This window comes from Haliaeetus leucocephalus, unplaced genomic scaffold, assembly GCF_000737465.1.
Source record: "Haliaeetus leucocephalus isolate CR32 unplaced genomic scaffold, Haliaeetus_leucocephalus-4.0 Scaffold819, whole genome shotgun sequence".
NCBI lineage: Eukaryota > Metazoa > Chordata > Aves > Accipitriformes > Accipitridae > Haliaeetus > Haliaeetus leucocephalus.
This window is the reverse complement of record NW_010973255.1, coordinates 3410595-3437426: the sequence shown is the minus strand read 5'-3', so window position 1 is coordinate 3437426 and position 26832 is coordinate 3410595. Positions and strand designations below refer to the sequence as shown.

The window sequence follows — 26832 nt, the reverse complement described above, 5'->3', positions numbered from 1 at the left end:
CTCTGCTGTCTAAAGCATGCAGAGATCCAGACTAACATGTCTGAGCAAACTACCAAATTATTCATGTAGGTGCACTGATTAACATTGACTAAATTATGTCACCAAAGAGAATGATACCAGAAAAGAAAGGAAGGGTCAATTTTTCAGAATCGGTCAGGCCTGTTGCAAGTAACAGCTCATCCTTGTACCCCAAAAGTGCGTTTCTTATCTTTGCCTGCTCAGAATCAGTGACTATGGGTACAAATTCAGCCTAGCATATCTTCTGAATACCAATGAAGGAAACTAAGCCTTGAAAAGAATACATAGTTGTGTCAGTCCAAGTCTGGGTCTCCAACATTGAAGATACTTTGTTGACTTACAAAATCCCTTTCAGGAAAATGTTAACCTTACACTTACCTGGAAAAGAAGCTTTATTTTGGCTCCTCCAAATGCTGGAGTTCAGCCTGTGGTACTCTACCTCTGACCACCATCCCCCCATACCAGTTCAAATGATGACATCCCAGAAAAGTAATCCTACATCACAGCAATTAATATGCTTGCATTTTCTTCTGGCTTTTTTATTTCTGTTATGTAGGTGAATATATTCTACGTAAAAACATTTAACCCACAAAAAAAATTCACATGGTGTGTCATGGCTTGAAAAAACTTAAACTTATTAAATAGCAGTAACTTAGAGCCATGCTCTGTATTTTTTCAAAATTGAAAAGAGTCCTCTTTTGGTCAAGTTCTGATAAGCTGGCCAAAGTGTCTGCCACTGCTCAGACTGCAAGTTTTCTGCAGTATGCCTGTAAAATTTATGAGTTTTCAATTTGTTCTGTTTTTCTGCTATTTATGCTTATGTTTTGGGCATATTCCACTAGACTAACTATTGGTAAAGCATAAACATCAGTCTCAGTATTAAGCTGCTGTGGAGAATACTAAGAAGTTTCCAGTATACCCACAGGAAAAGATCTGCTTCAGTGTGGACTGGTACAATGTCAATTGCCAAAGGTTGCACGGGTGCAAACATAAACACACACAGAAACAACACATGGGTGAGAATGAACTTCAAGAAGCAGCTTGACAAAAAAACCCTGAAATGACCAATCACTAATTCAAAATACGGACAGCTTCAATATTAGCACAACTTCTAACGTGATACTTCCCCATGTATTTTACCATTTGTCAAGTTTTCCAGATCTCATTCAAACATATACCTAATACCGTTAATTTGTTACAGCATTTTAAAATTCTTTTTAGAAGTGTAGCATACGTACGTCTTCTAATTTTTTTATACCATACATATCTCATTCTAAACTTAGAGGTTTCCATATTTGTCATTAAAAAGCACGTAGACAAAATATTTTATGGTATCTATAATAAATGCAAAGAAATCAATACAAATAAAATTTGGCTTAGCAAACTGTACATACATAAATATGTTCTTTGTTTTTCGACATGACATTCAACATTTTTCCTCATAAAACCTTTTACGATCTTATTTATTACATCCATTTTTTTAAACCTTAAAAAAAGTGCTTCTCAGATTTACACCTTGTGCATTCAAAGCAAAAGTTAGAACACCATGCCCAAAACAGAAACCACGGGGAATAATACATTGCCATACAAGATCCTTTAAAATTGTGTGTTACAAATGCTCTAAAATTCCTTTAGCATTGGTTATTTTGTATACTGTAGATACTGAGAGGGTATTTAACAAAGACTGGCTAATGGCTCATTTAGAGCAGCACACAGGAAAGGATCTACAGTATCAAGTCCTTGGCTATGCATAGTACAGGGCAATGACCTGGATATAAAGTGGCTAAAAGATCCAGAATGCTGGACAGAAGGGCATTTCCCTCACACACGTCACATCCTCCTTAGTACCCAGGATGCGAGTATTGAAACGAAGCTACTCGGGTAATACGTTGTGCAGTTTGATACTGATATACTGATGAGTTACTAGCTGAGTGCCAGCAGAGAATGATATGGACACAGTGGTGGCCATAGCAGGTAGCTAAAGCTGCCGCACTGAATCCCGTCACTCTTTAAAACCATCCTGCCTCCCAGCTAGCACTCCAGCAAGGTCACCTGCTGTCTCACGGGTCTCCTTCATAGTGGAGGTGGACCATTCATGTATTTTAGCATGGGGTGGAAAGAGCGGGCAAAGTTGTTGGCCATAGTACAGCTGTAGTCCTCCTCGGTCATCGGCACCAGGCAAGCCAGCCCGATCAGGAGCAGCAAGAGGAGCTGAAGTGGCAGAGCAGCTCTGAGGACTCTGAGGAAGAAGGACGGGTGCCGCCATGCTGGCCCAGCCTCAGAAGGGGAGGAACCTGAGCCACCTCTTATGGACCTGAGAAGAGAGGACGGACAGGTGAATAGACTAAAACATTACTGCAGCAGGGCTTGCCCTCAGGCACTCAGCTTTCCCTGAAGGCTTGTTTACAATTTGTACAGACTTTGACTGACAACTGCAAAGGTATTTTTCACTGAACAGGCTGTTTCCCTAACACTCTTAAGAGACCCCATATTTCTAGACTGGGTAGGAAAACACCAAATGATCACGATAGAATGGGCTTTGTGACCCCACAGCCCCTTTGTCAATTATGGGAAAGACTCTCCACTTAAAGCACTGTGCTTTAGAGAAGGGGAAAATAAAAAGTGGGCCATACCTGTCACATGTGTTCAGTGCACACTGTCTAAAAAGGAAGCCTCCTCATTTAAAATGGCAGTTGCATTTGGTTTGCAGAAGTTTCTGCATTCATTTCTGTGCATAGCATCCGCAAGGGTATAATGTGTTAAGATTCAGTTACATCAATCTTCAGTTAATTAATACACCAATATGCAGGCAACCGGGACTCATTTTCTACAAAGTACATTGTATTTTGAATCTTGCACTGAATCAGCAGTTAAAATCTATTTGCTCAGCTGACTTGATACCATCACCTTCTAAGTGATTTTCTCCCTTGTGCCTATGGATCTGACTTGTATGTCTTATCGTATGTCTATGGGAGAGGCAAGATCTAATGCAAACATTTCCAAAGGGACGCTTCAAAGCAAGCACAAAAATCCAATCTGCTTTTTAAATGAAGGATAGACTTAGTTTTCACATTTTCCTTTTTGTGTGAAACTGTCAGAGCTCTAACATCCAGATGACAGGTTTTGAGCTAGGTGGATGACTGAAAGGAGTAATTATGCAAGTTAAAATCTGATGGTCTCAGTGTGCTAATTAAATGACATAGGAAAGTATTGTATTTTAGCACTAGCGAAAAATGGAAGAACTTGGAGCGTTCAAATAATTTGCTTCAAGAACTCCTCCATTAAGACATTAGGTCATGAATTATGTCTTCGACATGTTGCTATAATACATCCATATAGCTGCTATGATTATGAAGCCCCAGAAGATCTATGGTTTGCTAGGGTTTAAGAGATAAAAATGCTCATAAGGATGGATTTAGTCTCAACTTGAAGGTGTGGGAGATCAGGCTTGCTGGCTGATGTAAAATGCTCCCCAATAAAGCAAGTAGGGGGTGATGGTTCCTTAGTGTCTCCTTGCCTTCCCTTCGTCCTTTTGATCCTGTCTCCCAGATAAATCTGAATCTGTGTGAGAAAGCATGCAAAAACCCAAATATCACCTTCAAAACTATGCCAGGCTTGGCAAGGGTCCCCTTCCCACATGTTCAGAAAATAATTCTTTCTATGCTTCAGTTTATTTTTATTGTCTTGTTCATATGTGTGTATCATCCCACTATGAAGACTTCAAGAAAGCCAGACAGATTTGGTAAAGTTTAGATGACCAACAGATACATAAAGACCCAGGTACGCTAAATAATTAACTTGACCTAAATATCCCAGGAAGGAGCGACGATCAAAACATTAGATTGCATGTTGTTTGAATGCGTGTTATTGTAGCCCGGATGGAAAGCTGCTTATCGCATAATGTAAGATTGCATATTATAAAGAACATATTGAAAGGATATGGCACATTTAACAGCATCAGAGCATTCCATATTAAAGTTCAATTAGATCAGGACTTTTACTGTCCAAGAATGCCAAGACAGAAAGTTAATGGACTGAGGTAGGAACAAAGGGAACAAGGAGTGCTTAATTACTTTCCAAGCATTTGATTGCACAGTCTACCTATTTACAAGGCTCTCATTGTACAATGTTGTTAATCCCAATCAAAAAAGGCCACATTTCTGCAGCTGGTAACTGCTGTTTGATAATAAGCAAAGTCTGAATTTTCTTCATTGACTTGGAGTTACTCTGGGGCAATACTGGGTGTCACAAGGGGAATTTCCAAAAAATGGAATCAAAAGGGAGCAGGCAAAGTTAGCATCTATTTTTTCTTTTCTTTTCTTATGGCTTTAGTAGCACAATCCAGCACTTCCTGCTTTGTGTTTTACCAAAAAAAAAAAAAAAGAAGAAAAACAGTGGCATGTGTAAGCTGCATGGTGGATCTCAACAAGGAACATAAACATTTCTTCAAAAATGAAAACAGTTCATGGCAAAGGTTTTCAAAACACTTTTTCTGCAGTGAAGCAGGGTGTTGAAGAATAGTTTCTAATACTGCATGGAAACAATTAAACAAGCAAATAATGAAACATTATGAAAACATCTTCAGAGGGGGAGTTCTAAAAAGTTCAAGTGCTGTACTGCCTGTGTTCATTGCAGGCATGCCTCCGTAAACTACATAATTGACTGGAAAATGGAATGGCTCACCTTAGAGTGTTTAATGGATTTGGTAAGGAGAGATGGTTAAAAATATACATTGTTAATAAAAAAGGCTCACTGTTCCTAAGGGCCAGAACTCCTGTTTACTCCAGCAGGAGAAGGGAAAGCTGAAGTAATATATGCCACTTTGAAGAAAAATGTAATTTCTTTTTCTTGGGCTTGCATCTTTAGCTGTCTGTCTTCTGACTGCTCTATCATTTGTCACACTGGCCCCTGCTTGAGGAGGGAAGGAAGGAAGGCCATCTGCTACTCACTCCATATGCAATTCCTACTAACTAAATAAAAGGGGGAGCACAGCTGCAGACCTGGCCAACAGTAAGCTTTTTCATGTCAAACAATCTCATAAATTCACCTAAGAAGTGCAGGCAATGGTTATCCTTACTTTGGAAGTTTGTAATGTCAGTGAAATTGGAACTCTTTCCTAAGCATTTCAAGAGAGAAGAAGCTAATTTACCAGGCTATAGAATGGACGGGCAGTGAACTCTAATTTTAGCTCAGATGAATACCTTCTTTTAAAGATGAATGATTCCCCCCCCAGAGGCACTGCTGGGCTAGTAGAATGTTATTACTGGAGTTAATCAAGGATGAGTCTCGATTTAATATCTTTATGAAAAGGTTATGGCACAAAATATAAGAACAGCAAATTTCATCTGTATGATGACAGAACTTGGAATTCTTTGCAAATACAAAATAGGATTGGCTTCTTGCACAGAAGAAAGTGGGTGAATCCAATAGGTTCAAGAAGTAGCTCGAGGAGTTTAAGATTTTAGTACATAAGGTAGAAATACAAACTTCTACTATAAATTTGGAAGTTCACACTCTGAAGATAATGAAGAGAATCTTGAGCTGTTTGACACAGGATAGCCACAAACCAATAATGTGGCTTGTGAATAGCTGTGAAAAGGGACAAAAGAAATTTTAAAATATATTTCAGTTCAAGATTTCCAGAAGAGGAAGGGGGTTGTCTTAATGATGTTCTATAAGGCACTAGTCCACTCTCACCTAGAGCAGTTTGGGTCATTTTGGTTAACATACTTCTGGAAGACGAATTCAAACTTACACAAGGCTTAAAGGAGTCAAAAAAAATTGCAGTATTTCTCCTATGAAGGAAATAAAGCCCTGAGCTTACCAACATAAAACCTGGGAGATACTAAAACTACTCTTTATAAAATAGTGCAGAACAGACAGAAAGAAGTTGTTAAAATAAAGGAAGGGATAAAGTTGGCAAAAACCAAATTACTAATCTAACCATGGATATATTCAAGGTGGAAATTATTGTATTTCCAGATAATCGGAGAAATTAAATTTGATAATGACCTTCTAATAGACTTTTTGTTACCACTGCTTCTAATTTTTTTAAGATGGAGGCTGCTAGAGTTATGGAGGAGAAATATGATGCTCTGCCCACAAGAGCAGGCAATGACTCCTCTTGCTGGCCCAAGAGACGCTCTAGGAGTGACCTTGTTTGGCCACGTTCTGACTTCAGGTCTCTCCCTAGCTCTCAGCATCACATCACCCCAACCTCAGATTTGGCTTACCCTGTAAAGAATATGAATATGTCCATTTCAAAGGCAGTTAAAGATGAAGTTTAAGGAACAAGCTCTAAGTGAGAGTGCGGGAGATAACTGGGAGAAGAACCATGGCAAGCCAAGCCCAAACCTTGTGTTTGAGCTACTGTATGGCGATGACTGCCATTTTGTGGCCAAAGGCACAGAGAGTCCTGTGGCCTGGTGTGCTCCAGGAACAGCAAGCTATCTTTAAAGATCCACTAGTCATTTGGGGAGGCTTGGGGAGAGCAGGAAATGGAGGTTGGCACTGTGGCACCAGGACTTGAATAGAGCTGCTCAAGAGAGACAATGTAAACACCCCTGAGGAAATTGAACCACTATTTTAATCTCATTAACATTTTAATCACTTCAAAAAAATCCACAGGCACAGATCCAGGTGTGCATTTATGACAGCTCTATTAAACTGATGAAGAAAGAAGAGTTGCTTCTTGGATTTTCTTTTCCCACTTAGCACACAATTACTAATACCTCTTAAATGAGCCTTCAATTAAATCCACAACGTAACGCCTAGTTTAAGCTTGTACCTTGCTTAGCGTCACACTATATACGCTTGTCTTTTTCCTGTGATAATGGGGAAGGCAAAGTGATATCACACTTGTTATACACAAAACACAGCCCCTCTAATTTTTAAATGAACTTTCCTTCACAACCTCCTATGCGATAAACCTTTTAAAATTGACTTTAGTTCTCCTGTATACTAAACTCTAACAGGGTTTGCTGATCCAGTGCAAGATCAAACACAAAGTACTCTGATCAGAGGCATGTCAAAATATTAAAGAACACAGTGACAGCTTGTACTGCTTTATCAGTTAAAACCACATTATACATCAACCACAACCTGTCTGGCTTGCGCATTTGATTAAGTTTCCTATTCAGCAGTGACACATTCGTATTCCATGCTTGTCTGAATGACAAATTGAATATTGTGTTGTACTGCTGCAAGACGTGTTAATAAACAGTGCTGGAAAGACTTGATCTGAAAGATGCCGCACCAATGGTACTGCTAGAATAGAGGTTGATCTCAAAGCTGCAAAGCACTGCTAGCTGCTCTTTGAGCCAGCAGCTCGCACCTACAACCAGAACCCTTCTCAAAAGGTTGGCAGAAGTGGTCTGACTATACAGCAGAGCAGAAGAGCGCACACAGTATGCTTCTTGAGTACAACGTTGCTAGTGCAAGCATGCTGATCTGCCGAGACATCCTCCATTCCTCCTAGCTGTTAATGGCTGCAGAGTAAAGCCCCACTCCTCCCTTTTCCCACTCCCTAAAGAAACAAAATGCCAAGCTTCATAGCAGACTGGAGTTGGAAAAATTAATTCTCTTTCTTCATCAGGCAGAAAGGTGGAGTGTACACATGTCACCTACTTTCTATTTGGTTTCCTTGTGTTTCAAAGAAAAAAAAATCCCTAAAAATAAGGCAGCTTCTTAGTGCCAGTGGAAGCAGTGAAAGACACGCTACCTGTTCTATATGTTATGCTATGTGGTTTTGCAACTACACCACTTTAGTCACAGTCACTAACTACAGATATAAAGCAAACTTTTTTTTGAGAATTGTTTATGTAAATATCTACATGGTAAGTAGTTTTGTTCTTTATTTCATTTATATTTGAGAATAATTTTGCTGAAAAAAGCCTTGATTTTGCTCATAAAAAAAAAATACTCTTAAGGTATTTTTTGTCTGCTTGGTTATTGCTCAATCACTGTATTAAATCTAGTGTTGCCTTCTCTCCTACATCAAATCTTTCACTTTAACAGGATTTATTTTAAAAATGAATTAGTTAATTTTCAATATATAGAGAATAAATGAGATTTAGTTCTTAGCTATAAGAACAAATGTATTTTCATCATACTTTGTGATTATTTTAGCTGTTGCAATGCCTAAGATGCCGAAATAGCAAAAGACATCTTCTTTATACATACTGGCCTGCTCATTTACGTGTTGGTTTTTTTTTTTTAACTTCATAACTCTAGAGGCTAGTGAACTGATCAGTGAAAGAGTGAAAGTACACACACCACACTGACAACAACAAAGAATGCATAAGCACTGTTAGCTGCAGAGATGACAGATTGCTGGAGACAAGGTGGAAAGCAAAAAGCTGTAGCTGCAAGCCTGCTCTCTACTGGTCAGACAGAGATGGGGCAGTGCTGCTCCCAGAGCAAACACATGGATGCAAGCACTGGGCAAGAGTCATGGCAATGTTAGCACGTTAGAGCGCAGTCATCTTAGGAGGGGAGAGAAAATGACCCCAGATCTCAAACCCCTCAAATTCTGACTTTTAATTTTGAGTCTTAAGTACTGAAAACCCACAAACTGAACAAAACATTTCAGGGGGAAAAAAAAAAAAAGAAAACAAAAAGAAAAGGATGTTAGTATGTCTCATCCAGATCTGTGGGTTTTGTGAATTCTAGAATATGGTATTGACCTATTACCTGCCTTAATTTAATATCTAGAAGTAAAGAGGATGATAAAAAGTGTTTGCCATGAACCTACCGGCATTTCTGTTAAATCATGCCAAAATAAAATAATCATTAAATATCATGAGTGTAAACACACACTCACCCTGATCAGGCATATGAAAAATAAATGTTGATTACAGGCCATTCCTGGGAAGCAAAAGCCATAGATATTCAAAGATTAGCCAGTATTGCTATTTAACAAAGAATTTGAAGTAATTGAGAGCCTCTTTTGCCAAACTATTAGCAAAAGGGAAGTTTTCAGTTGTTTAAGTCCTGTTCACCTGACCGAGTCGGTGTGGACGGAGAGGAATCACGGCCAATTTCCATCATCCTCTTGGGGTTCTAGAACAGAGTGCGGAAACCAGGAGAATAAGGTACCTGCTATGTGGACTGCTGACAGAGGGTCCAGGCTGTGAGAGACTACATTTGCCCCGTGGCTGTTTGCAATGAACAGGGGGTAAAGAAAGAAGAATGTTCAGTCCAGGCAAATAAAGACAAGCTACTGATGAAACTAAATTAAAAGTGCAGCAAAGGAAACATAAAAAAATAAATAAATAAAAAAATCAAATGAAGTGACCAATACCCATGAACCAAGGAAACTGGCTTTTCTTTGCATCTAGCTGAGTATGGAAATGATTGGAACATACACAGTAAACTCAAAAATAACAGTTTAGTCTTTACATTTATGAACAGTAGCTCTGGATTAAAAAAAAAAATCACTAGAAATTTAGCTCAAATAATTTATAATATGAAATAGAAAAAAAGTATTGAGTTGAATATGGGCAAATATAGATATTTCAAAATGCAAATGCAGCAAAATTAATATTCTCAAGGAAAAAAGGAAAAAAGGTCCAAGGGCCTCCTTTGATGAGTCTGGCCTCTTGTCCACCCCCATGCCCCCCACAATTTTGAAGGCCAAATAACTGTAGGTGCATTCCTGCACTCACAACTATTTGCTGGAATATTTAATGCAGTTAGGTAATTATAATTCTGATTGTATGTTTAGTATTAGTATTTATTTATTTAGCATCAGTATATCTGGCACTGAAATTCTAAACAACATCACTTCAGTCTCCAAAACTGTGGGTGCAAAAACCAGAAGTTTGAAAACCAGACTCCAAGGAGTCATACAATTTAGCTATACATTATGGACAAAAATGAAAAAAAAAAGTAGTCACATACATAAACACTAACAAATTAGAGATAGACAAATGCTGATTAAAATGTTAAGATGAAACCTATTATAATTCTACATACTCTTTAGACAAAGATTTTATGGTAAGATACTTCTCCATTTCCTGTAATGGTCAGGCATCCTCCAGTTACATCCATGATATCAGAGCTTTTACTAGTTATTTAAGTTTAAATTTAAAAGATAAAAACATTGACCTCTGAAATAAAATGTTAAGGTCTATATTCTTTCTCCTTTTGAAAAGCCAGTATTCCTTTACATTCTCACACTAGCATCTAAAAGGAAACTAGTGAATGTAAAAAAAAAACAAACCTAATTTCAAGAGCTGTAAAATTTATCAAGACAGAACCCAGAGGCTTTAAGAAAAGTGCAAATGGAATAAAAAAATCAAAACCAACTTGATTGTTTTAAGAACTAAGGAAAAAAGCAAAGTAATCAACCAATAGAATTGCAGAAAGAGACAAAATAATTGCAGTTCCATTTTGGGCTCAGAGTATGGAAGTGTTAAGTACTAGGCATGTATTGCTATATTTCTTGAATTTTGTGCCAGCGATGTAAATAGACAACTCCAGAGTTGCCATCATAGCCATTAATTAGGTCCTGTGCAACTAGCTGTTTTGAATAATGTTTTATGCCCTTCAGCTCTACTTAGCCATTCATCCAAAGTCTCAATAAGACCATCGGCAAGATTCATCAGAAACGACAAAAAAACCTTATTGAGATTCTTGACGAAGCGGCTCTGAAGAGAAGGCCAAACAGAAATGGAGGATTGATTATACCAGACAAGACCAGACTTTGGGGTGCTGCCATCACTAGAGCAAAATACAAGAGACACGACATGCCATACCATGGTAAACCAACCACACTGACAGCCCTGCTTTTAGATAGTATTTACCACTTCTGAGTTCATGCAGGATGGGATATGCAGCAGGGCTGGGGAAAGCAGCTGTGTTTTGCTCTTGGTTTATGTCATTTCCTTTCCTATCAAGTGAGAAGGGGGCCTTCCAGCTGGCTAGACCTACTGCAGACATCTAGAGTTCCCACCCAGGAGGTGGCAGAAAACGTATGACATGAAATTACCGTTCTCTGTCTGCTTGGAGTGCTTCTTCCAGATACAGGACTCACTGAGCCTGATGTGTCCAATTCATCAGCAGAGGACCATGAGGACAATTCCTAAAGTTCAGAAGGAATGGAGTTCAGAAATGCAGCAACTAGCTGTTCAGGTAAATAAACTAAAAAAAGCCCCTGAGTGAAATCCCAGCAGAGTTATTTCCAAAACAAATAAAATAAAGTAGTTAAATTTTGTTACTGAATTATAAGACTAAGGCATTACAAGTTTTCTCTGTTAGCCCTGATGGAAAAGAAAAGCATACACGTAGTTAAAACTTAATTGCTTAAAGTGACACATTTTCCGCCAAAGTCAATACAGGGAAAAAACCAGTTGCTCTTTATTGGCCTTTAATTACAAGGAGAGGTTGGTACCACCAAGATTTTACTTAAACAGGCAGAAATTCACTAGAAGGAGAGAAGAGCTGAGTTCTCATGCCTTACGTACTCTGCTAATACAAGACTTTAAAAAAAGTTAACTAAAGGAGAACTTTGAAATCTTTACTTTATACCTGCCACTGTTGGCGAAGACACGTGCATAACTTCCTCTCAAATACCCTGAGATACATAATTTAAAAAGTTTTAGAGTACAGCTCAAAGCTCAGAAGACACTATGAGAGATTTGTTAGCCTATTACAGAATTTATTTTATGCTTTTTTTCCCTCTCTCTTTGACAGAGGGAACATTATCTTCCTTTCCAGTGACAACTGACACACTATAATTTTCAGTGTGTATAATCTTCATGCAACTAGAATAATTATCTCATATACTTTGCCAGTTGACTGAATCAGTAATGGCAGGATAAACAAATCAAGATGTTCAATACTTATGGCTACACCAAGTAACAAAAAATTACTGGATTAAAAAACCCCACCATATGACAAAAGAGATGTTTACATTATGAAGTGTAAGATTACTTTATGTTATTCAAGATTACATGCGTACCATCTTGATAAGTATTGCAAACAACAGAAACAGTGCAGCCAACAGCACTGACCAGAGAAAGACAGTCAAAACAGTGGGAAATGTGTGCCCAACAAATAGCAAGGAATAAAAAGATGTGACTTACCAGTTGACTACTTGAAATGTCTAGAATTTTCTCTAGGTCTTTAATATGACGTGTGACCTCTTTCAAGAGGAGCTTCAGTCTGTTTCCAATGACATGCACCTTTTCTTTGGCTTCAAGACAGTCCTTGCCTTCAGCATTGACTAGCAATTGGCAGGACATATCTTGCAGTGACGCCACCTTCAACTGAGACTCCAGCAGTTCACGTCTGATTTGCTGTTGCCAAGGCAAGCATCAGATTTTTTTTAATGCAAGTTTAAAAAAAAAAAAAAAAAAAAAGGAAAAAAAGGCTAGGACTCACAAAACTGGACATTTGAAATTAATGAAATGGAAAGAAAAGAGAAGCAATAAAAATTTCTAATCTGACAGGAAGACAGACAGCAGAGTAGTGGTTGTCTGAGATTTTAAATCATGAGTTATGCTACTAACGGGAGTAAGTAATGTTCCCTACCAAAGTAAGATTAGTTCCTGACATTGGTCCCACAGTTATGTGTTAGCATGCAATGTACAGTGCTAACCCTCAAGAGAAAAATAAAACTGATTAGGTGTTTTTCTGATGATACTTTTTGGGAGAGAAAGGGGTGATTATAACCCTACCATTAGAAGTCTGTGATGATCCTGCAGGGTTTCTGAGTCCAGGTTTGGATTGATGGGCACAATCTCATTTTTCCTTCTGTCAATATTCTCTAACCAAAGCAGCAAACCGTGGCTCATTTCATGGAAATCCTGAAAGTGATGAGTGATGATTTTAATAGTGTAGCAGAAAATTCCAGTCAAACTGAGGTTTTTAGTTTATGCGATGATAGGTCCTACTGGCTAAATAACGTAACTTACAAGGAAGTGTAGAACAGTATATTAGAATAATATTCAAGAGATGACGAATTTAGAAAATCTTGGGCTGGAAATACATGCTTCGGGTAGTGCAGATGAATCTTTCAGAAAACACATGCCGAAGCTGTATTTTGGCTTGCACAGGCAAGTTTCAGACTGAATAATAAGCACACCAGATAACGATATGGTTTACATTTTTTGTATGTGGGATGCTGACAATTTAAAATAAGTGCAATACAGACCTGGCACTGCATTAATGCATCCTGCAACGAGGAGCGCCACTCTTCGATCATATTGCATACGTGGTCCCAGCGCACATTCATCTGAGACAGGCGCTCTTGAAGCTTCTTGCTCTCTTCACTGTCAGACTGAGTGAACTCTGAGCTGCACAGATTGATGGATAAGATGATGGCTTTGCGGTTATCAATTGCTTTCTGCAGCTCCTTGATGACAAGACAAAGTGGGATGGGAGAAAGAAAGGATGGAAATTGGTAAAATGTGACTTTCAGAAGAACCAGGCAGAGAAGGCAACACAAGAATGCAATGATTTGCCATCAGCAACTGCGGAGTGGTACCTTACTGTAACAGTCTCTTTACTCTGGATATGAGATTTCTGTGCTCACTCTGTGACTCTGCAAATGTTCACTCTTTAACATCTACCAAAAATTTTACTGTAAGCATAAACAAGAACAAGCCAATTAAACTTGTAAAGTCTTAAAAGTCTGACGTCATAGTTGAATTTTAAAGATCTGGCTCATGCTTTGGGTATTTTAAAGACAGAGCAGGCCCAAGGAAATTTTAAGAGATGTAGGACAGTTGTACTTTAGCTCACAATAAAACTTTTGCCCTCACTTCTCAGTTTTGCTGGTAAACATGAAAACCAACATGTTTTCAAGTGGAAAGTGCTGTCAACAGTATTTTAAAATAAAAGCTTTTACTGAGGGAAAAGAAAACATACAAAGAGTATAAACAACCTACTCCAATTTATAGAAGCAGGACATGTATAAAAACTCTGATTTGTTTACATTGGAAGCCACAAAAGAAACCCCATCTCTTTTGGTTTGGAGGGCACTAATGGGCTTTCCAAGAGTGGGTGAGGTAAGAACTGGATTCTTGTGAAATGCCCCTTTTTCCACCTACTTTACAGCATTTACTTAAAAGCCCCATGTCACAATGACCTTTGTAGTGCTTATGGAAGCTATATTTGGATTATAGTGAAGATCAGCATTAATATGCTTTAGATGGATCGCTGTCGGAAAGTCTTTGCTATCTGTCCCCCTCATTCCCAGCATGGAGCACAGTACATTTTGACATTGGCTCCCACATTTTTGTGCCCAAGCTTATAAGATGCTAGTAACTGAATGTGAAGTTGTGGACCATCACATTTGCAGATCTTTACAGCTGTAAAATATCCAGGAGAGATCACAAAGGCAGCATTCCAATCCGGGTGCATCTGAGATGACAGAAGAAGAAATAGGAATGTTGCAAAGGGACACCAAATTTTTCCTATGTAGTACTGGTGACAGCAGTGTGTAGGCTACAACCCCTTTTGGGCACTCTCTCCTTCTTCCACACAAAGTAATATGCCCCAGTAAGGCATTTCTTTTAAAGTAGCTATTTTGTTACCAGTTTGACTAGAAGAGATTTGATTTAACTTGGCTTTTTTTTTTTTTCATCAGCTTGGCTGACATCAGGAATTATCTGTACATTCTGGAATTAAAGAATTACCACAGAATTACTGTTCCAAAAATTCATTTGGATTATATAGTAAATGCCAGTGGTACATTTTTCTGCCAAAAGGTGATTCATAACATCACTTTCCCGGTTACTTCAGTTATCAGCAGTAGCCTGCTACGTGCGGAACGGAGAAAACGAGCTGCACCTATTGACAACCTCTTCAACGTACCTTTTGCACTCAGGTCTGTTTACAAGGTAACTCATGGAAAAGAGAAATAAAACTCACTTTCAGTTTTTTAATTCTGAGCTCAATAGTTTGTATGTCAGTGCTGAGATCAAGGCGGCGGAGTGTCTCCAGTTCCTCTTCAGTTTCTCCCAGCCAAGCCCAAATGCTATTAAGGTCAGAGTTAAACTGTTGCCATTGCTGAAGGTTTTGCTTCATCCTCAGCTCCTTGCTTAGAGCCTGAGCCTGAATTAATTCCCAACGGTCAATTACACCTGGAATGATAAACACGAAATTCAACAAAAGCAAAAAACCACCAGCCACACACAATTGCATCAGTTGAATCCTGTGCAGGACAAAAAAATGCTCCATAAAACCCCAAAAACACTAGCCCACGAAACACCACACTGAAAACTAAGTTAGATTGAAGAATGTGATGTTGGACAGAAAAAATGAAGAATCTGGATGATTCCAGGCAGCAGGCAATGTTACCACTTTCTATTGTCAGCCTTCTATGAACAGAATTAAGTTGATACATGCAGCTCTCTCAAACAGGTTATGCTGGTATAAAGACATCATAAATTAGCATAAATGCAAACTGGACAAGGAATCTGAATATGTCTCACTAGTCACATATTTATTATTATTTTCATTGGTATTTGTACCTACTGCAGTTTAACACTCACACCTCACTACATTTGCCTAAGCTACTGCTGATGCATTGGATAAATACCTGCGCTAAAAAGACATAAATTAGAGGCTATTTCTTCCTGTTAGTTATCTTGAAATACTATGGCAGAAGGACAAGTTGTATCATTCCATCAACTTAAAAAAAAATAATCAAAATAAAATCAACTGCATGGGTAGCATATCTTGCCAAGCTAAGAATGGAGACATTGCCTTTACAGTCTCTGGAACAAATCCATGTTTTTACAATGCCATACCTCCTGTTCTACAGCTGATGTTTAAAATTAGTCAGGTGAATACTTCTACTCTATGAATATAGATTTCTGTACTGTAGATGGATAATATTAAAAGTGAAAGCTAATATTAGAAGAAATGAATGGTGACTTATGTGTTTTGTACAGCAATATAAGCAATCTTTTTTCATCAGAAAACATTCAACAAAAATGCATTGGATCCACAGTGAGGTTCAGAATGGCTTAGGGTTGTGTCTCATAATATGAAGGGGTTCTTCAAATGCACTTGTGTGCCTAATCTCTTTATAGGGCATATACAAGGAATATTTACTTTTCCTTACTATTCCTAATAAGAGATGTTAAACAGAACATGGTAACAGAAAGAGTCATGTAAATATGTATGTCAGTAAATAATTCCAAGTATTTATTCAGAAAAATTTTGTATGTTTGTTACTTTTCATAACTGCTTTCCATCAAAGAACTAAATGTTACTTACCAGCTGTTTGTGTTTCAGTACTGTTCAGGTTAATAAGTCCAGATAATTTTTCTTCTTCCTCTTTCAGTTTATATCCAAGCCTTTTTACTGTGTCTATGCTTCCACTGCACTCCCCTAGTAGCTTCATCTGTGTTAACAAACACAAAATCCCCTCTCAATACACACTGTACAGGACTAATTGCATGGAAAATACAAATTACAATGCAACCTCCAGAATTTTCCAAAAGCAAGTCTAAGTGTGAAGATAAAAATCTATTACTTTAACAATCTGTCCTGACACTATGAAAGAAATTTATATGGAGACAATAAGGCTTAAAACATAAGTTCAGATTAAATAGAAATAACTCAGTGCCACTGTGCCAAATCGTGCTGGATGGTTTAGGTGTCATTTGTTCTAAATGTGAAATATTACTATGCATCCAAGCAGCTAATCTTTTAATTCTGTCAGTAATAAAATTATTTGAATGAATTAGGGAGAGATTTTTCTTCCAGAAAACCTCTCTGAGAAAGCTTTTTAATCATGGATTCCATATAAGCAACCTTGCTTACATGATGCATGTTTATAAATCATCAGCAAGATGAATACTGTGCATGAAACTATAAAACCTGCTTTTAAAAGCAGAGGAATTTTAAACAAGGATATCATCATTAGATGGATAAAAACACATGTGAGAAACTACTTTTGGACATCTGCAAAAATGTAATAGGAAAATAAATTCCTTAGAGTCATGTTCCTGTAATCTTATGCTATTGTAAACACACTAATAACATAAACAACAATAGCATGTGTTTAAGGGTAGCAACCATATGAGTGAGTAAGTCTGAGGAACAGTAATATCTAATGGCTTTGTTGAAACAGCTATATTTCTTTCAATAGCAAAGCTAAGCTTGGAGCGCTGATTCGACTTGTCCAAAATACACGCACATATCCTTTGTAACTGGAATCCAGCTCTGGTCCAGTAGGTGTTTTGCTGCGGATGATGTTTTCTGTTTGCTGTATTTGGAAACGACTGGTGTCTAAGGCCTTGTCCAGCTGTCGGATATGTGCTTCCAGGGCACCAGGTTCTCCTGTACCAAAACCAAAAAAAGTGACTGTCACTCAAGTTTTCCCAAAGTTGTTTTTTAATCTTTTGCCCTGGCAGAATAAATATCAGGAATACTATCTAGATTAGACAGTAAAGGAGAAAAGTGACTGCAGCGGTATGAGTGGTATAATATCAAAGCAAACTGGTAACTAGTTACGTTAGAGGATGTTAGCGACCTTCAGAGGACAGATGACCATACCAAGGAACATGCTTGCCATAAGCATATTATCAGAGAGTCCACAGTTTAAAGCAGGTTTGTAAACTATTCTGAAGTGCCTTTTTGCCTCAGAGAATTCCTCACCTCTCCGAAGGGGAAAGTTCTTGGCAAAGCATGCTCTAACCTCACTGATTTTGGAGAACTCCTTGCTCCCTTTCACAGACACTCTCAAATAAAACCTTCTATCCCAAACTCCTCATCCAAATCTGTGTTAAAATTTGATTTCTCCTCATTTCTCTTTGTATTACTTCTCTCCATCAAAAAATAGTGGAATTTTGATCTACACGAAAGGATCCTATCTGTATACAATTTTGAAGATTAAAAGCAGTATACAAACACTAAGCGATACTGTTGTGCTTATATTCTCAAGGTCCATAGATGACTGGACGTCTTGAAGGCCCACAGCAAGTAGTCCATGACTGATTTAGGCAACCACACTAAGCAGCAAAATTTATAGTAATTTCCCAATTAGGCATTTGACAAAAATTATGCTTAATATATCAGCAAGATGGTATTATTCAACCAAGCCGTTTGGAACTCATACCAACATTTTTGAAGCGGGACTAACTTGTATTTTCCTTGTAGAGGTCAGCTGAATTCTGTGATATGAATTAGCTACAGCCAATTCTAATCCGAAGCAGGCTGCAGCCTAGAGGACCACATGAGATCCCCCTTATCCATATTCTATCACTGTGACTGATTTCCATCTGTTTACAAAGGTAGTTTGAATTTATTCATAAAGACACAATTAAAAACATGCATAGAGAAGGGGAGCCTTCTGTCCACCTAATTACAGAAAATGGAGCCTCTTGGATGGTTAATCTTTTTTCATACAAAACACTGCCTCACCCCAAATGGACAGAACAGTGTTCAGTATTTCTTTTCCCTCTCTACTTTCAAAATACTCACAGGTCAGAAAACAGACACATTTTTCTATAAGTACTGCTATTATTTATACTCTTAATCAATCATAATATTATTTCACTGATTTGGGGAAAAATAAAAATGGACAGTGAAACTGAGGTCTGTGCCACAGATGCTGAGATTTTAAAGATTTCGTATTTCAAATATGCAACGAAGTCATTATTTCAAAAGAGAAAAAACTGTGAAATCATGAGAGAAGGTATTTGTAAGTGCATCTAATCCCTCCAAGAGAATCATCTAACAAATGAAACAGTAGTTTTAATGTTGTGTAAAAATGCTACATGAAAAAAAATTCATCTTCCAATCTAAAAGACTAAAATAAAGACACTGGACTACAGTATCTCACCTTGGTATTGTTATTACATGAAACAACAACTAACCTAAAAGTTTATATCTAGGTAATAATCTAAGCTGTGGCTCTGTTAAAAAAATAAGTGCAAACCCGAACAATTAGGTTTTGCTCTGTATCTTTTCCTTCTACCTTAATCTTTGTCGAAACCACTCTTCTCTCAGTGACGTAACAAAGTATTAAGTCCTGTTGAGGGACTCGAGAGAATAAAGACCAGTCAAGGGTAACCTACTGATCAGTTTAGTCTAGTTAGCTGAGGTGGGAGGGCCAATACTTCAAACATCATTGTTTTATCCATGCACTAATAATACCTTTAAGCGCAGTAGTAAAGCAAGATACTTCTACATTAACATGCCAATGCTGCCATGTAAGAAATCTTTATCTTGTAAGTTGTGAAAAGTATAGCAGATGCTAAGAGAAGAGGAAGAAGCTATGTTTGCGCACTGTGGTATTTGCATGTGGCTATGCTTAGTCTTTTTTGATGCCTACCAGAGATATTTTTGAGTGCGTTTTCTGTGAGTGTTACATAGGCCTCAAGAGTTTCAGGGATCTCTACATCTGAAAAAATAAAAGCACAGTCTAAATTGACAGCTCGGCAATGGCTGTCTCCTTACAGCAGGAGTCCTTTTCATGGGATGGAACATATAAACGGTTCCAATAGCAAACATCCTTTCTGGAGAAGGAAGAAAGATGAAGACTGAAATACAGGGAGCCTGCTACAAAGTCTCTTAATATCCAGGCAAACCTGACTCTTTTCAGAGCAATGACCTGGGAAGCAAAAGACAGCCACAAGATCAGAGTATAATATACCAGTATGTCTTCCCCCACAACTGGCTCTATTTGGGCACTTTCACTCAATAAGATTTATTATGCAAAGCACACACACTTAGAAAGGATTTCCAACTTCACTGGAGAGCAAGACCCAAGTTCCCACCTCAGGCTAAACACTCAGTTGCTGGAGTCTTCCCTGGGTAAGGACTGAGTTGAGGTTTACTTAAGCACTTGATGATTTTGTCTGCGGATCTCTCCCACAGCATTTCTTCATCAGTTTGTCTGCACTTCTTGCCATATCCAGTATAATTTCTTCTAGTTAGAATAACTTATGACGCATTGCTGTTACAGATGACATATCCCATCTGGCGGGCCACAAGCATAGACACACAGCCAATTCCCTGTCATATCATATATGCCTTTGCAATTTTCCAAGGCTGTAGTCATCCAGGAATCTCCATTGCTGTGTCTAAGGTCAGAAGGCCACTGGGATCACTTAGGCAAAGCTATTTAAAATCTTCAGGGGCTATTTAAAATACCTTTCCATGACCATCTTGGCCAAGCGATCGCAAATGTAACATTTGCTTCTTTTTATTAGGAGAAAACCGGACACACAATTGCTACCATACCTGCTATACCAGCTGCTCCTCTCAGGTAGAAGTCCTTCTCCTGTCCTCCGTCTTCTTCCTCAGAGTGCAGTGCCTGTGAAACGGCTGTCTCCAGGTCTCTGCTTAGGTCGTAGTCATGATCCCACTCCAGGGGAATGGAGTCCACGCTTGCAGGGGTATCTCGCCCTGATCGCTCGCTTCTCACCGGCTGGGAAAGAGGCAGCGAAAGGTTGGAAGAGGGGTGCGGGGAGAGAACGCTGTCCGCAGATTTGTCATGCCAGTGTATGTCAGAGAGATCTGCTGATTCATCCAGATCCACCTCCCTGTCAGAGAGGTCGTGTTCGTCATCTGTCAGCTAGAAGCATAATGCAAACAGAACCAATCAATGAAACGTGCAGAGGCTCTGCATGGTCAGCCTGGGTCAGTGAAATAAAGCAGCATAAGGCAACAGTCACACTGATGGGGTTTCCATTTTGCATTCTTCTGCATTCCCCTTCATTATTTTAAGGTGCACTAAAAACCCAAAGCAACAAAAAAGTTCATAATGCTAGCCTATTTTAATTACTTAAGGCACCACAAAGTCTCACGTCAAGCGATCATCTCCAGACTTCTTACTGATACCACTGCAATGGAGACATCAAGTTAAAGAAAACTCTGGAATCAAGTCATAGGAAGCATAAGTGACCTTTATCATGACCACTGCTCTCATTATATTCTTTCATATTCTGAAAACTCTGGATTTTGTTCCTTTCCCTCAGTAGGACTTGAGCTGCAAAAAATCATTTTGCTCTCACTTATTCAGCTATGTGTTCAGTACTGGAGACAAATTTCTGTCTCTTCTGATGGGGACAATAATTTTATCATTGTTTTTTAGACAACTCAATAAGCTGCCAATAATACTATCTGACAGAGGAGGGAGATGTTCTTATTACCAGTACCACACTGCTACCCCCATTAATAAAGTTTCATAAATCTCCAATTTGCATGGATTTTCATGATGATTTACAAAAATTCCAGATCTGGTGAGTTTGCTCTGTGAACAGGACATAAATAGCATATGATGAAGGGAGGCAGATGGTCAGGGTTGTAACAAAATTAAACCACAGGATTTTTGGAAAGTTACAGAAGTTTGTGTTAGTTCATTTCAACAGCTTTCTCTCTCCTCATTCTCACACTTGTAAAATGGCAAGAAACCAAACAAATATGTATGTATGTGTCCTCATTTCAGCTGGGATGGAGTTAATTTTCTTCCTAGTAGCTGGTACAGTGCTGTGTTTTGGATTTAGTATGAGAATAAAGTTGGTAACACACTGATGTTTTAGTTGTTGCTAAGTAGCGCTTATCCTAAGTCAAGGCTTTTTCAGTCTCCCATGCTCTGCCAGTGAGGAGGGGCACAAGAAGCTGGGAGGGAGCATGGCCAGGACAGCTGACCCAAACTAGCCAAAGGGATATTCCACACCATGGGACATCATGCTCAGTATATAAACTGGGGGGAGTTGGCCAGTAGGTGCCAATCATTGTTCAGGCACTGGCTGGGCATCGGTCAGTGGGTGGGGAGCAATTGCATTGTGCATCACTTGTTTTTCTGGAGATTTATTAGTCTCTTTTTTTGTTATCTTCCTTTTCATTGCAATTATTAATTATTATTATAATATTTTATTTCAATTATTAACTGTTCTTATCTCAACCCACAAGTTTTACTTTTTTTTCTTTTCTGATTCTCCTCTCCATCCCACTGGGGTGGTGGGGAGGAGTGAGTGAGCAGCTGTGTGGTGCTTAGTTGCCAGCTAGGGTTAAACCATGACAGTATGTAAGTATACACACAGGAAGGTGGATGAGTTTCTTGTGATAGCGTTCCACACGTCCAAAAACCTCTTGACAGTAACGACGCAGCTCATCTAATTCTTCTTCAATGACAGCTGCATCCATGGGCTCACTTTTCTCAATGAGTTGCTCACCCTGCACAATTATCTGCTCAATTTTGTTGTTGTTCAGTGAAATTTCTTGCTGGAAAGCCTGTATAAAAGAAAATCCCATGCTTTATCAATGAAATCAACATCACAACCACCTAAGTTATTAAGGATGCAAGTCTTTGAGTTTTTCAGCAAGTATGGTGTGGGTAACAAATGGGGATCATTCCAAATATACTGGCATGAGCAACAATGAGCAATTAAATTTAGCATTCCACAGCCTTTCTAGCCAAAAACAGTGATACTTCATGGTTTACCATCTCATTCCTCACTTGTTGTATTTGGAAAGAAAGCTCTTCTCTAAACAAGCCATGCCCATGACCAAATGTCTAGAATGAACACAGATGCTAAAGCTAACACACTGGAATTTTGCATAACATGACATTTGATATTTTTCTCTCCAGATAATGATGTTTCTGGTGCAGAAATGGTTGACAAATGTAGTAATTCTTAGGCGGCAATGGAGACTTGACATTAATAATTTTTATTGACATTTCCTCTTTTGATTAGGGAATGGAGACTATCACACTTGGGTTTTTTCAAAATTTTTTGCAGCACAAAGATCTTCTGCTCAGACAGAAAAGTACGTATTGAAACCTGGCATAGCCCATAACTTCTGAGGTTGAATTCTCAGCCTGCAAATACGTGACTGTATCAGGCTGCATTTTTGTATAATGTTTCTTAAATTCTTTTCCCACCATGAATGGTTTTATCTCTTCTCTCATCCCTCCTCCTCTTACCATTCAATCATTCTTTACCTTGAGTTGCTTTATCTTTGCTTGGACATCACACTCTGAGAAATGCTCAATGTTGGTCAGCTGCAGGTCCATCTCTGTTAGCCATACCAGGATGCTATCACGCGCTGTCTCAAACTCCTCACGCTGGCCAATAAAATGCTGGGGGGTGGAAAACGGAGTGGCATGAAATGACCAAACAACCCAACCCCCCCCAGCAATATTGGTTCTCCAAAGAAATGGCTTCCATGCCCTTCAAACCTAAACTCAGTACCCCTTCTTTCGTTTCGTACATGCTTTTGACAGTTCCCTTTTCAGTAGTATCATCTACAGCTGCAATTAGCTGACTTATGAGGTTATCTTCTATGAAGGAGGTGGTGTTTGAGGTCTCCAAGCATTTCCCTACAGGCTTCATGCCTTGGTTACCTCAGACAAAGTGAGCTGATAAGCTCCCTCCTCTTCCAAAGGTAGAAATCCCCTGAAAAACACCGTGCAAATGCCTTAAACTGGAAACTTCTGGACTACCCCTGATTCATAGGTACAGTAGTAAAACTGAAGGGCTTAAAAATGGAAAAAAATACTTTTAGCCTGCGCAAGATGGAGGTAACTCTCTTTTGTAAGTTGTCCCATCTCTGGTTCCCCTCATGAACCATTTGCTTGAGGCTGCAGTCAGAGTCAGTGCGGTTCTCTCGGGCCAGGCGGCGATACTGTTTATTGATCAGTTCCAGCTGAGTCAGACTTTCGTGCACTTGTCTCTGGAAGGCCTAAAGCAATACGAACAAAAGACACCATCAGTTTTTTAATTATTGAAATCAGGATACATATATAAGTGTCTCCCTTTATTTTGACCCTAATTCTACACTTTGACCTGTGTTAGCTGATAGATTTCACTACGGATGCGGACATCTCCCGAGGGCTATCTTATTGAGAGGCTGCCTTCTGATTACAATGAGCAATAAAAAAAGAAAAAATTTTACAAAACTGACATAGTTCACTGAATAAGACATTGCAACATGAATACTTGTTACAATAGCAAAATCAGCACAAAAAAATTAGACTCAACTTCTATTCAATCATATGCCTTTGTATTTGAGAACAGAAACACAAACAATGAATATGAAACTTTTTTATTTTTTTTAAAATGATGAACAGAAGTCCAAGATTCCTGTGGCTTCATCAGATTTCCTTACACACACTGAATTTGCTGAAGTGCAAACATTGAAAAGATTTGAGCAATTGTTTATTCTGTGTTTTACCAAAAATAGTAAATAATGGTACTGAAGGAATCATCTTATGTTCTGTATAGTGGTATACAAGTAAGTTTTGACTTAAAATTTTCAAGGAAAGAAAATTTTGTGAACATCCATACCAACTTATGGCTGGGCAAGTGTCTGCACCATGTACTTTCAGTGCTTCTTCTACTGTTACAAAAGCCTCAGTCACCCAGCTGGGGAGCAGAAACAGTAGGTGACTTTCCCCATGAGTTTCATGTTGTGACTAGCAATCACAAAGCAAGGTGGAGAAAGCACCTTGTAAGAAGCTGAGGGAATTAAACCCTTCAAGAATAAAAAAAATTAAAAAAAATAAAATTAAAAAACCCCTCATTTTTATGTTGTCACAGAAAGAGAAAAGCGATCAAAGGAAGACTTAAAAACATATACTACACCAGCTCTCTTTTGAATACAAGTAGGTTGTGAGTCCCATTGTAGTTCTACAAACTTGCTCTCTGATAGTGCTCACAATGCAAATAAACAGTCAATCTCTCCCAAAACATCACCCTTACTAAGGACTGGAGAAGTGTGATAGCTAATATACTTCTGTACAGAAATTTTAATTAAAATCAGCTAACACATGAGATTTCTGCATAAACAATCTATACTCTTCATATTGTACCAATCAAAGCTAAAAATGAAATAAGCACATTTCTGCTGTAATACCAGAGACAAAAGTAAAGACACTGGTTTGAAAAAAGAAAAATTATAAAAGTCCATAGAATCCTCTCAATGTAACTATTCCTTTCATTAAATGGCCATCAAATTGGGTAGGGGACAACCAAAAAGGAGCAAATGTTCTTGCAACTGGAGTGAAATGCTCAGAACTGAAGTCACTTAAAATTGCACAAGGAGGCAATTCTCATATCAGAGGCTCAAATCTGACTATATTTACTAGGACCATGAAATCTAAAAGTGTGCAGTTGTTGTTTCACCTGTTACCAAGCCTTGTCCAGCAAAAGAACAGCTGTGTATTTGTCTTCCATTTTTTCAGCTCAGCTACACAAGAATTCATCTGTTGCATTCCTTCCTATAACCTCTTTTCATTGCTCCATAAACTGCTGGAAAGGAAGGAGTTGGCTTTTGTACAGTGAAATCAGCGAGAGCTGTCTCTGACCTCTGTGCTCAGGAACTGAAAGGTTCTTACATAGTCTGCTGGGCTGTTTTTTTTTTTTTAAATTCAACTGCAGATATGGAGGGGAAAATAAAATTGGAAAAAAAAGTCTAGTTAAAGCAGAAACCTGGCTGACTTTATACTGACTTCACAGCGAAGTTGCTGAATTCTGCTGAATTTGAACACCACAACTTTTGTCACTTGCGTTCCTGCTTTTTGGTAGGTGTAGAAGCAGATGCTCAGAAAAAAAAAGAAGAAAAAAAGAGAAGGAACCAAACTGCAAGGAAAGCAGGCTTCTGGAGAGGCTACTAAACCGTTCTCTTCACAGCTAGTTCCTGCTGACACTGTGTAGACAGTAAAAATTCCACAAGTCTGCAGGAGAGGGAAGGTCACCATCAAGGCTGAGGTTCAATGAAACAGACATTGGGCAAAGTCAGATGAGCTGTAAAAATCAAAGACAGCCAAGATATTTTTGGTACTATTTCTCATACAGAGACTTGCCAAATAAGAGGTTTAGATCCTGATCACTGAATAAAGGGACAATGGAAAGGAGGTCTGAGACAGAGTACTTGTGTCCAGGAAGCAAACACTTTTATACTATGGCAACCTACCTCACCATAAAGAAGTCTGGCAGTGTTTAACAACAAAACCTGGCCAGTACATTCAGAAATGCGAATGTCAGTTATAAAACTTGAACCAGAACTTCACAGTTTATGGTTTTGAATTGATTGTTAAACTAAAAAGTATTAACTTGTCTTAGAAGGTATTTAAAATTTGCATTTCTTCTTCACAGCAAATACTTGTCAGCATCTGACTGTTTACAGAATTGCCTAAACAATTTGTTCTCTTTCTTCAGAATTATTTTTCTCTCTCATCTTGATGTACTCCTTGCAAATATGAAACCAAGCAAAAGATTTTCAGCTGTGACTAGCCATACGACACGTGTGTATGTGCTTTATGCATGGGTATACACTCCATTGTAATTATAAGACAAGCCACCACATTGTAATAGCCAGAATGGAGTTACGTAACAAGCTCTTAAGCATTGACTGAAGTGACAGCTTGTCAGTCTTGAAGCATGCACTTAACTTTTAAGTCACGGGGGACACCATGTGGACATATAACAATACTTGCACAAACATGAATTTCAGGAATAAGGATCTAAAAATGGGGATATTGTACCTTACGTGAAACAGGAAAAGAGTTCAGAAGGCTGGTTTCAGAGAGTTACAGAAAGAAGAGGAGGGATAAAATCAAAGCAAAACCTAAAACATGCAGCATGCATTTGAAGAGATACTTGGTGAAGGGAGATTTATGAACTCTCTGGAGCACCTACTGACTGGGCATATTAAAAAGTTGCAGAAATGAAAAAGGTGAGAAATCTAACTTTGGTGATCAGACAGCAAGAGAGAGTGGATTGATTTATTAGCATTTTCAGTTGCCACCTTCCACTGTTTTTTCATCCTAGAAGTCTGCCACTGAAGGCAGCTACAAAATCATCAACTCCACTATATTAATACAGTGTGTCTCTGCTGAGTGAC

The 26832-nt window shown here is 38.5% G+C and overlaps 1 protein-coding gene across 1 annotated transcript in view; it reads right to left on the bottom strand.

Annotated features, from left to right (window-relative positions):
* Positions 1-1270: 1270 nt before the first annotated feature.
* SYNE1 (spectrin repeat containing, nuclear envelope 1) overlaps positions 1271-26832 on the bottom strand; it is a 250787-nt gene continuing 225225 nt past the window's right edge. Inside the window, exons 130-142 of the mRNA XM_010581892.1 lie at positions 23488-23670; positions 22931-23068; positions 22027-22218; positions 20224-20557; positions 17174-17316; positions 16249-16375; positions 14896-15107; positions 13175-13375; positions 12699-12827; positions 12105-12317; positions 11009-11101; positions 9115-9173; positions 1271-2332 (exon numbers count right to left, since the gene is read on the bottom strand). Coding sequence (XP_010580194.1) covers positions 2092-2332; positions 9115-9173; positions 11009-11101; positions 12105-12317; positions 12699-12827; positions 13175-13375; positions 14896-15107; positions 16249-16375; positions 17174-17316; positions 20224-20557; positions 22027-22218; positions 22931-23068; positions 23488-23670 — 2265 coding nt within the window. The 3' untranslated portion in view covers positions 1271-2091. The remainder of the gene's footprint in view (positions 2333-9114; positions 9174-11008; positions 11102-12104; positions 12318-12698; positions 12828-13174; positions 13376-14895; positions 15108-16248; positions 16376-17173; positions 17317-20223; positions 20558-22026; positions 22219-22930; positions 23069-23487; positions 23671-26832) is intronic.